Source organism: Acomys russatus, chromosome 8 (genome assembly GCF_903995435.1).
Source record: "Acomys russatus chromosome 8, mAcoRus1.1, whole genome shotgun sequence".
In the NCBI taxonomy this organism is placed as follows: domain Eukaryota; kingdom Metazoa; phylum Chordata; class Mammalia; order Rodentia; family Muridae; genus Acomys; species Acomys russatus.
Genome location: NC_067144.1, coordinates 72,503,798 through 72,515,438, shown reverse-complemented (window position 1 = coordinate 72,515,438; position 11,641 = coordinate 72,503,798). Strand labels below are relative to the sequence as shown.

Below are 11,641 nucleotides of genomic sequence, written 5' to 3'. Positions count from 1 at the left end.
ACAGTGAGACCTCCACCTCAAAAAAAAAAATTAAATCAGAACAATTGCATCCACTGTCCAGGCTGGCACCCCGAGCAGACACCAGGATTCTTCAAGAGCCATGGCTTTGCAAAAGCAACTGTCCTGCCTCCAGGGATGCTCATTTCCCTCAATGACGTCATCTCAGCTCTCAGCAAGACTTTCCGTGGGCGGAGGGTGCTAGGCCAGGGAAGAAGTCTCAGTAGAAGGTTTACAGCCCAGGCACTGAGTTTGCATCCCAGGAGCCACATAAAAAGCTGGGCGCGATGGCAAAGCTATAACCTCAGGGCTGTGGACGCAGAAACAGGCTGATGCTTGGCGTTCACTGGCCAATCATCAGGCTCCACCAGGTGTAATGAGAGACCTTGCCTCAAAAAAGAAGGCAGAGCATGAAGAAGAAGGCACTCCATGGGACTAAAGGCATGCGCAGGTGGATCTGTGTGAGTTCGAGGCCAGCCTGGTCTACAAAGCGAGTCCAAGATAAGCCAGCTACACAGAGAAACCCTGTCTCGGAAAAAAACAAAACAAAACCAACAACAACAAAAAGGAAGGCACTCCCCGGGTGCAGTGGCACACGCCTGTAATCCCAGCACTCAAAAGGCAGAGACGGGTGGATCTGTGCAAGTTCAAGGCCAGCCTGGTCTACAAAGCGAGTCCAGGACAACCAGGGCTACACAGAGAAACCCTGTCTCACAAAAAGAAAAAAAGAAGGCACTATTTGTCAACCTCTGCTCTCCACGCGCACACAGGTGCATGTGTGCGCACGCGTGCACACACACACATAAACACAAATAAAAAAAAATGAAACACAAAGAAGTTTCAAAGATGAAACAGACACTAAGTTACTGCAGGCTCACATCACTGCCCCAGACACTCCTTTTCTGTCTTCACCATCATTGGAGTGTTTTCACAGCGTCCCCTCTAAAGCCCCAATGACCAAGGAGTGCCAAGGGAGGTTCCTGAACATGCAGGTTCATTACCACAGAGAGGCTTATAGAGTCAACCAGAAGGCCGACCCACTGGACCTCAGCATACCCTGGCATCCCAGAACCATACTCGGGACACCTGAACGTCCGGAGTCATTCCCAGTACAGCCAAGTCCCTGTGCCACCTTTGAGGTCTCAAGGACAACATCTCCTGCCCCTGAGAAAGTGGTCTTCTCCCTTAGGCTCTTGACTCCTGTGGCATTGTCCCTCACTCGGCTCTGTGCCCTCTGACCTACTCAGCACCACTTCCTGCACACAGACATCACCTAAATCAGCCATTGGCCATTACAGTAAAAACGACCACAGAAGGGAAGTCACTCCTTCCTCAGGGCTCACTGACAGCACCCACCAGGAATTTGGAAACCAATGGCTCAAAAGGAAAAAAAAAAAAAGTCCAAAGCTACGTGGGCACAGCTGTCAGGTAGGCGGCTGCGAGGATGTGTCATTGTGGCCAGCACCTGGGTACAGGAGACATTTTGACTTATTGACAGGAGTCCGGTGACTTGTACAGATGCCAGCAATGAGGCCGCAGGAACAAACAAAGTCAGAGCAGGGAGGTCAGAAAGGGCTGACACAGAACACTGGGCGAGGAAGGTGAGGACCCATTAGAAGGCCGCGTGTGGGCATCTCCAGCATTCTTGTTCCAAGTGCAGATACGGCATTTCCGGTTGGTCTTGAATGTCTGCTTCAGCAGGGCCACCTGGTAGGGTGCACCGGCTAGTTAATCTTCTAACTGAAGGGCATGTGCGCCCACGCAGGCCGTAATCAAGAGACCGCAATTGACCAGACAACTGTCCGGGCGTTGAAGCTTCCATTCGGCGAATGAGGCAAAGCTGGAAGTGTCCCTGCAGCGTCCCTGTTGTCTACCTGAATCGGAGCATCTGAGTTCCTGAGAAGCGAGGTGAATGAGGCTCAAGGTACTCTTTGTGTGACGGGAGTGGCTGGGGTCGGCAGTCGCTTATCTGCAAAGCTGGACCCTGCCCGTTAGGTGTGTGGGTGGGTGAGCCGGAAGGCAGGTCAGTAGCCTGGTGAACAGGAGCGCTCTTCTGGCGAAAGAGCCATTGTGGCCCTTGGTCCTGGATGTCTCGGGGGACCCTACGAATCTGAGAGTGAAGGGCAGTTGCTGAGGACCCAGGAAGGGCAGGAACTTGGTTCCACAGTATCTGTGCAACGCTCCTCACTTTCTGGGCCTCGATTTGGGGGCAAGGGCAGAATCAGGATGCTTGGAGACCCCGTGTCAGCTCTGGAGCTTTATCAGTATCACCTCCTGTCCGCTCTGACATGGAGAGCACCAGCAGTGCTCAGCACATCTGCCGTGAGAGTCTCCTCCTCCACATGGGAACCTCTCCCTGACCCCCAAGCTCACGCACATCCACTGGGAGAAGGAGAAATGAGACAGTTTGGTCCCTCTGTCTGTCTGTCTGTCTGTCTGTCTGTCTGTCTGTCTGTATCTATCTATATACCTACCTACCTATCATTTATCTATCTATATCCATCCATCCATGCATCATGTATCTACCTCCACGTGTGTGATCATGAGGATGTGTCTGAGTGTGTACATGCATGGGGAGGGCAGGAGTATTTCCACCTTATTATTGAGGCAGGGTCTCTCGTTAGCCTGGAGCTCTAGTCTAGGCTGCCTGACTGCAGAGCCCCAGGGACCCATCACCTCTCCAGTGTTGGGATGTTAACCTCTGGCCACCATGCCCGCCTTTTAATGTGAGTTCTGGCCATCAAACCTGGGTCCTCGAGCCCCTTACTGACTGAGCCACCTCTCTCTCAATTCTGTTGGGGCACTCCCCCTCTAAGATGTATCTATTTTATTTTATGTATATGGGTATTTTGCCTGCATGCATACATATGTGTGCCTGGTGCTGTGAATCCCCTGGAACTGGCGTTACAGACAGTTGCAAGCTGCCATGCAGGCTCTGGGAACTGAACCTGGGTCTTCTAGAGGAGCAAGTGTTTGTTCCTAACCACTGAGCCATTTCTCCAGCTCTTGGTTCTCACTTAACAGCAGTTTTAAAAAATGATATAAAGAGGGGAGGTCCTAAGCAATTTTATGTGAGATTCTCAACTACCCTGAGCCCCACATTTTTATCAGCAGTGTAGTCTTCCCAAGGCAGACAGGCAAAGTAGAAAGAGAATCAAGGTTAACATCTTTTTTTGTTGTTTTGTTTTGGTTTTGGTTTTTCGAGACAGGGCTTCTCTGTGTAGCCTTGGCTGACCTGGACTCACTTTGCAGATTAGGCTGGCCTTGAACTCACCTGCCTCTGCCTCCCAAGTGCTGAAATTAAAGGCGTGCGCCACCATGCCTGGCTTAGGGTTAGCATCTTGAGATGGTCTCCAAACCTTGGAGAGATTTGGGGCTCTGGCTTTTAATTCCCACAAAGAAGCTTAACTCTTACACTTTTGAAGATCTAAACCCTTTTGGTCCTGGGTTTAGGTTTAAGTTTGTCAAACTAGAGGATAAAGACCCACAGTCTCTACCTGGGTCTGAGAAGGCATGTGGGCTCCGGTCACTTTTGGCCTCTCTCAGGGTGGCTCTCTTATCTGTAGGAGCGATGGAACCTCAGTCTCGCACTCCTTGCATTTGCTGGTGTCCTCCAAACTGGGCTTTGGGTTTTTTACTGCATTATCTTAGCATCTCCTACAACCTAGGAAGCCTCAGCCTCAATGTAGGTGACAGTGAGTCACTCACGGCTGAGCAGCTTGCCTACAACTCCTCAGGGTGGGAGGCAGTGCTGGCCTCTGCTTTATCTGGATCCCTGTGATCCACCCATCTTGGAAGCTTACTGTAATTTACTTACTTATCTGTGCAACAGGATCAATGCCTCATGAGGCATCTGCAGAGAAAACTATGCAGGGGGAGAAAAATTAATTCATCTTTGGGTGCCATGAAAATATCACCATCCTAGTGACTTTTCTAGTTGCTGTGACAAAAGCAACTCAAGGAAAAGAAGAAGTTTGGGGTTTGAGGCAGAAAAGCCGTTGCAGCAGGGACAGGAGGCAGATGGATGGGCCCACAGTCAGGAAGGAGGAGATGGGTACTGGCTAGGTTACAGCCAGTGCTCCTGTGACTCCGCCCCCGTCCTGTGACTCCGCCCCTTTCCGGTGACTCCTCCCTCTCCTAACACAGAAACAACCTGGAAGAAGCATCTATCTGAGATTTCCTTCTGGTGTTGGAAACAGTTGGCCACAATTGCTAATTAGCATATCCTGCTTTCCTTTTTGTTTATTTGGTTGGGGGCGGGGCCGGCACGTGGGGGTCTGGCAACAACTTTCAGGAGTCAGCTCTCACCTTTCCCCCTGTGGAGGCAGGATCTCTCCTGTTTCTGAGGCTGCGCTGTAACTCCTGGCTAACTCTCTCAGGGAGCTTCTCCCGTCTCCACCTCCCATCCTGCCACAAAAGTGCTGCGATTACAGAAACAGGGCAGACTTTTGTGTGGGTCCAAGCATTGAACTCTGGTCCTCCGGCTTATACAACTAGTGTCTCTATCCTCTGTGCGTGTTTAAGTGTGTGTGTGTGTGTGTGTGTGTGTGTGTGTGTGTGTGTGTGTGTAGATAAAATTCAATGGAATTGGATATATTTCATGGGCTCTTTTTAAAATCATTTTCTTGCGTACATCAAAAAGCTCTGCTGTGGTACAGAAGTATCAAAGTCAAGCCTGTACCAACTCCACTTTGAGATGCAGGCAGTGGACTTTGCCAGTTCAGGAGTGATTCTTGGAGCTTTTAACCCAAGCGTTTCTCCTTCCGCTTGATCTGTGTATTTCTCTTTCAGGCAGCAAGTCCCCAACAGTATTTGCAGGACATGTGGCTGCCAGGACCATGAGCTTTGAGGGGGAGGGAGAGGGGGAGGGGGAGAGCGGGCGGGGGGGGGGGGGGGAGCAGCAGCCAACAGCAGCAGCAAGTGGGGAACTTCCACCAGGACCATCTGATGGAGCCTGCAGTGTGAGCGTAGGCAGCCTCTGCCGTCTTGCCCGTTGAGTGACTATAAAAGGAAGGAAGAGGGAAGTTGGGGCAGTAGCTTCACTCCCAATAGATGGTCCATCACGGAGACCCTGTAGTTTCTCTGTGACAAGAGACACACAAGCCTATGATTAGGAGCCCCCAGGTCTGTTTCCACTGGCCACAGCCCTTGGGCAACAGAGACCAGCAACATTTTTGTTTTTGAAAGGCTCCTCCTTAGACTATGTTCACAGAAGTATCCAGGTTACACCTAAGAAAAAATAAGCACATGAAACCTTTTTTTATACTACAGAACATTGCAAGTGAGACTCCTGTTTCCTTCAAACTCCCTCCCAGATGTTCTTGTCTGTGTAATAGGGGGAGGGAACCTCGGTGCACAGCCCCTGGGTCTGTAATCACAGCAGGACTGGTGCCTGATGTGTGTGGCCTGTTCCAAGGAGCCAGCCACCCCCTGAAATGCTCACTGAGCTGTGAGCACTGCTGCCGCCATCTTGAGATTCCCAGTAACTTCTGAACAAAGGTCCCTGTTTTCATTTGTAATGGGTTCAGCTTGAAAGTGGGCAAGGGCAACCTCCAGCATCCAGCATGCCTCAGAGAAAGTGCACCGCATGCACATGAACAGCAAGCCAGAAAGGTCACAAGCTACCTTCTCTGTGAGCCCTTGAATTTATAGGGAATTACACAGCCTAAAATCTCATCAGTTACCCAGTTCACTCTAGACTTCCAAATTTGTGAAAAAGTATAGCCAGGGCTGGATGCAGCTCAGTTTGTAGAGTGCTTTCCTAGCATGCATGAGGCCCTGGTCTTGGTCCCCAGAACACCACAGACTAGGTGTGATGGTACCCACCTGTAATGCCCAAGCTCAGGAAGTACAGGCCAGAGGATCAGAGGATCAAGGACACCTTTGGTTACAAATCAAATTTAAGGCCAGCCTGGGCTATGTGAGACTATAAAAAAAAATTAACCAATTAGTTGGCTTAATTAATTGAAAACTAATATATATGCATCATTAGCTCATTAGCTGGTAAAGTGCTTGGCTCGATCTCCTGCACCACACAAACCACACATGGCCACTCCAGTCTGCAGTCCCAGCCCTGGGGGTTAAAAGCATCCAGAGTTCATCCTTGACTATACAGTAGACTTGAAACCAACTTGAACTACATGAGACCCTCTCAAAAAGAGAAAGAAAAAAAAAAAAAACAGAAAGAAAATAAAAGAACAACCCCCCCTTACTGCTTTAAATGTTAACCTCACCCCAAACACTATGACAAGGTCACAGAGAATATTCAACCGGCCCAGATACCTAGCCCTCCGAGAGCTAACCACCTCAGCCAAGACCCCCGCACCATTCCCTCCCCCTCTGTCTTCACTCTCCATTTGTTTGGTGGCCCAAGGCCATGTCTCTCACTTTGAAAGCAAACCGTAGGTAGGTCCCACCAACCTCTGAGAACCCACCTGGCCACTCCATGCTCTTCCACTTCCCCACCCCCACCCCATCTCTTACCCCAGGGGGCGGTCACAGCGCTTTCCTCTTTGGTCTCCCTGATCAATCCGTCACTTAATCACTTCAAACTTCAGTTTTCCCACCCACAAATGAGAATGACACCAAGAGCACCGAGGACACCGAGGGCACCGAGGGCTCTCACCTCAGTAACCAGCAGCTTTTGAGCACCTGGATGCAAGATCTGGGATCTCTGAGAATGACCTCGGAACAATTTCCACAATATTTTCTTTACCATCTGTAAATCCTTGCCTTACATTTTATTTAGTGCCACATTTGTAACCTCGGCCATACGTCCCTGGTTCAGGGTTCCATGAACAACCTTCAGAGGTTCACAAAATTCACAGGCCAGCTCTGTCGTCTTATCCTTGGAGATTTCCAGTCTGGCTGTGCCCGTGTCCTGCAGTTGGGTTTGTGGTTTTCTCTAACTCCCTCCCCCGCACCTGTTTGTCTGTCTGTCTGTCTTAGTCTAGGCCCCACTGAGCTCTATTATATTTCCAAGGTAAAGCCTGGCCAGTGGCTGAGTCACCTTCTCCACACCTGGTCCACGCCCCAAGGGACCTGTGTGGATTTTTTTTTATGATCTATGAAACCAATACATGTTGATTTAAGAAAAACTGACAGTAATTCAGACACTGTCAAAGGGCAGTGGGGGCATAGGGAAGATGGCTTACCGGTTAAGGACACTTACTGTTCTGCATTGGGCAGCTCACAACAGTAACTCCAGTTCCAAGGGATCCCACCCCTCTGACCTCCATGGCAACACACACATACACACACACAGTGCAGGCACACATACATACACATAATATTCTGTTTTAAAGAAAGGAGAAAGAAAAACAGACAAGCAAGCAGAGAAGGCCAGTCAGCGGTTGCGCACAGGCAGCAAGCTGAACACAGACCATAGTCTCAGACTCTTGGTGGGTTGAGGTAATTCTTAAAAAAAAAAACACAGAAGCCCAGCCCTTTGACCCCTGTGTGGGCTGCTTAGACAAAGCTTGCCCTTGAACTTCACAGCCACAGGGGATTTTTACCGGATTGTTGTCATTTTCTGTCGTCTACATTTTGGGACATGAAGGTAGACGCTGCTTTGAGTATCCCGGTGACAAACACAAAGCCACCAGATTTTCCAGCTCTGGAGGACACTTCCCCTTGTATTCAGGCTGGCATGTGTTTTCTCTAAGTAGACAGTGCTGGGGGAGAGCTGTGAAGCTGGAGACACTTAACACACAGAAACTGATTCCAGAAGCCTGGGGCCTAGGCTCCCCAGGAGTGCTGTTCCTGAGGGCTGAAGGGGGCTTGCCCCAAGACTCTCTCCAGGCTTCTGGTGGCTGCTGGATCTAGGACATTCTGGGCCGCTTGATGCATCCTTTCAAACTCTGCCTCAATGGTCACATCACATCTTCTAACTCTCAGTTGTCTTTATTGTCTCCAAAAGACACTAATGTTGTTAGTTTATGTACCCACTCTTCCCCAGTGTGTCCCCATCCACATGTGTAACCCCCATTTCCAAAGAAGATGACATTATGAGGTCCTGGGAGCTGGGTCTTCAATATATCTATGGGGAGGTACAGTTCAGCCCATGACACCCTCTATAGAAAGCTTCCCCCACCCTTAAAAATGTCAGCTATTGCTATTTAATACTCATTTACCACTAAAAACATGTCTTGTATTCATCAGTGGGATGTATACTTTTTCTTTCAGTTTTCTTTGTTCTTGTAAGACAGATTTTTGAAAAACGAAAACCTACAAATCTACGCAATTAGAAAAAAATGTTAAGAAAGCACTGTTTTTAAAACTGAAATTCAGTTATTTCATCCTTATAAATGCTGATCTGACCGCCAGGCAGTGGTGGCACACGTCTTTATCCCAGCACTCGGGAGGCAGAGGCAGGTGGATCCCTGTGAGTTCGAAGACAGCCTGGTCTACAATGTGAGTCCAGGACAGCCAGGGCTACACAGAGAGAACCTGTCTCAGGAAAGAAAAAAAGTAGTTTTAAAAAGTAGTTATTATGTCATATTATGTGTGTGCGCTATGTGTGTGCGTATGTGCATGTGTGACATGCAGATGGAGGGGGGAGCACACAACTTGAAGGAGTTTGTTCTGTTCTTCCACCATTTCCATCCCAGGGACTGAACTCATCTGGCAGGCTTGGCAGGGGCTTAGAATCCCCGCGATCCCTGTGGCTGTCTGAGGCTTCTGTCCTGCAGGCTCTTGCTGCACCTTAGCGAAGTAGAAATGACCTTGCACTCGACCAAGTGGTGATTTTCATCTAACCAACATAAGCTTTCTTGTTCCGGAAAGGAATTTTCTTTATCGTGTGTGGAGATGGAAATTTTTTTTTTTTTTTTTTTTTTTTTTTTTGAGACAAGGTTTCTCTGTGTAGCCTTGGCTGTCCTGGACTTGCTTTGTAGACCAGGCTGGCCTCGAACTCACAGCAATCAGCCTGCCTCTGCCTCCCGAGTACTGGGATTAAAGGTGTGCCCGCTACATCATGTCACTTCTGTGTGGCTTGGGAGAGGACATCTCCCATTTTTCCTGAATGATCAGACCTGTGTGTAATTCTCACCAACCAAACGAGAGACTGAATGGCATAAAAAGACAGAGACACAGAGAGACAGAGACACAGAAAGAGACAGGGAGAGAGACTGATGCCTTTTCAGATGCCTTCCCGCCCACCCAGCCAGCTGAGGCCTTTCAGAACATTTGTCTTGGACCCACACCTCCCTAGCAAATGTTTCCACAGGTGTACACATGCCTGCGGGGAAAACAGTAGCCCACAGTGCACGCCAAAGTCAGCCCTGGACGGGCCAGGCCAGCCCATTGCACGCAGCCCAGTGTGAGGCAGGGCCTTCCTATGCAAACAGCAGTGCAGGGCAGAGCTTTCCACAGTATCTCAGGTGGAGAGTCAGGCAGTCTCCAAGGAGACATGTTCATTCAGTTAAGATGTTTTCTACAGAATGGCTTTAACGTGAGAAGCAAAGCCAGGAAAAATTGCTTGATGCAAGAGCTGCCTGCTGTTGCTATGGGTGGGTGGGCGGAGCGAGGGTTGGGGGTTGGGGGCTCATTAACACTTCTTAAATTAGAAAATCCTTAGATTAAAAATAGCAAAACCTAATGATTTCTAAAATTAGCCCTCTTGCTTTCCATAAATACACTTAGACCTCCCCAGACTGGTCCACTCAGCAAGCCCTGTGGGCTCGGGCAGGCAAGCTTTCCTGTACTCTTTAATGGGTAACCTTGACAAGGATTGGAGAAGCCATAGTATTCAGGTCAGGGGTCAGCCAGAGAGCCCAGTGTGGGCCCAGACATGCAGACCCTGGACAACGCACAATGGACGAGGGAGGACTGTCGTGATTTGCTTGAGGGAGTCCCCTACCATGGGTAGCCTCTGCTGCTAGTAAGGCAGGACTGAGCCAGTGACCTATTCTTCTGTCAGAGGCATGTAAGCTTGTGACCAGTTACAATCCTGTTTGTAGTGTCACATCAGCTCAGAATTCCAAAACAGCCTCTGACTTGCCTCTGGGGTACCTGAGAAAGTCACCCTCTTACAGACACAGCACCCAAGGCTGTTCAAGCCACACACATCTTAACGTGTCAGTCCAAGCTGTGTGGATAACATTTGTTATTACTGAGAATTCACCAAACAAAAGGAAGGTTCAGGTGTAACAGAAAAACCTGAATATGGCATCAGGTAGAACTTCCTCCGTGTGCATAAGTTGGTCCCAGGAGACATTCAGAATGGGCGATCTGGAGGGCAGTTCCCTGGGGTCTCCAGGAAGCACAGGCTGCTGGGAGCTGAACCCATCTCTCCCAGCTCTGTCCTTCCATCCTGTCAAGTGCCCCAAACCAATTTTTTTTTCAGGATATGTTAATTATCATACCAACTGCCTATGGAAAAGTGTTTCGACTACAGAAATAAATGCATTGAGATAATATTTAACCCAATTCCCTTTTCTCGCCCTCCCCCCCTCGGCTTTATTAGGCCTCCTGCCGGCACCTAAGGACCAGATCCACCCCTGGGGACCTGGGCACTGCCCGGCGTGGCTAGCGGGGCCCTTGGCCATGGCCAGCACAGCGGTTCAGCTTCTGGGCTTCCTGCTTAGCTTCCTGGGCATGGTGGGAACACTCATCACCACTATTCTGCCGCACTGGCGGAGGACCGCCCACGTGGGCACCAACATCCTGACGGCCGTGTCCTACCTGAAGGGGCTGTGGATGGAGTGTGTGTGGCACAGCACAGGCATCTACCAGTGTCAGATCTACCGCTCGCTGCTGGCGCTGCCCCGGGACCTACAGGCTGCCCGGGCACTCATGGTCATCTCCTGCCTGCTGTCAGGCATGGCCTGTGCCAGTGCTGTGGTGGGCATGAAGTGCACACGCTGTGCCAAGGGCACACCGGCCAAGACCACCTTCGCGGTGCTGGGGGGCGTGCTCTTCCTGCTGGCCGGTCTGCTGTGCATGGTGGCCGTGTCCTGGACCACAAACGACGTCGTGCAGAATTTCTACAACCCGCTGCTGCCCAGTGGCATGAAGTACGAGATCGGCCAGGCCTTGTACCTGGGATTCATCTCCTCGTCCCTGTCGCTCATCGGGGGCACCCTGCTCTGCTTGTCCTGTCAGGATGAGGCCCCCTACAGACCCTACCAGGCCCAGTCCAGGGCTGGGGCCACCACCACAGCAGCCGCCCCCGCCTACCACCCACCAGCAGCCTACAAGGACAACCGTGCCCCCTCGGTGGCCTCAGCCTCGCACAGTGGGTACAGGTTAAATGACTATGTGTGAGTTCCGTCCCCAGGCCTCTGTCAGGGCTGCTGGGCCCAAGGGACCAGTGACGGAGGCAGGAAGGACTCAGGGACCTATACGAATGTGAAGTAAGCCCAGACACAGGTGTTCTTCAAAGGCTCCTAAAAAGTGCTGGTTTTGTATTTATTATATGTATTTATGTGGGTGGTTTTTAATAGGAGCTCAATAAAGATTGACTTGGAAGCTTGGCCCATGGGTTTGGTGTGTGATGCAGGAACAAACTGCTTGGGGGGTGGGGTGTTGGGGGGGTCTGTGGCGTAGGCAGCTGTAGTTCCTACTGCGTGTTCAAGTATGGGAAATTTCATCCGAGCCCTAGAAATATGGAATATCCTGTTTGTACAGCCAAAGTAAGGATGAG

General features: G+C 50.3%; 1 protein-coding gene across 2 annotated transcripts; it reads left to right on the top strand.

Annotated features, from left to right (window-relative positions):
- The first annotated feature begins 1,474 nt into the window (after positions 1-1,474).
- On the top strand, positions 1,475-11,337 carry Cldn14 (claudin 14). 2 transcript variants are annotated; one of them, XM_051150277.1, is made up of 3 exons: positions 1,475-1,598; positions 1,763-1,921; positions 10,463-11,337. In XM_051150277.1, exon 3 carries the CDS (start codon positions 10,543-10,545, stop codon positions 11,260-11,262), a length of 720 nt encoding a protein of 239 aa, XP_051006234.1. In that variant the 5' UTR covers positions 1,475-1,598; positions 1,763-1,921; positions 10,463-10,542; the 3' UTR covers positions 11,263-11,337. The 2 variants fall into 2 exon arrangements, with proteins under 2 accessions (XP_051006234.1, XP_051006236.1); XM_051150279.1 differs by lacking the exon at positions 1,475-1,598 and having other exon boundaries at positions 1,658-1,905.
- Positions 11,338-11,641: the final 304 nt, after the last annotated feature.

Excerpts from the sequence above, each read along its gene's own strand:
- Cldn14 (XM_051150277.1), top strand. The coding sequence starts at position 10,543 with ATGGCCAGCACAGCGGTTCAGCTTCTGGGCTTCCTGCTTAGCTTCCTG.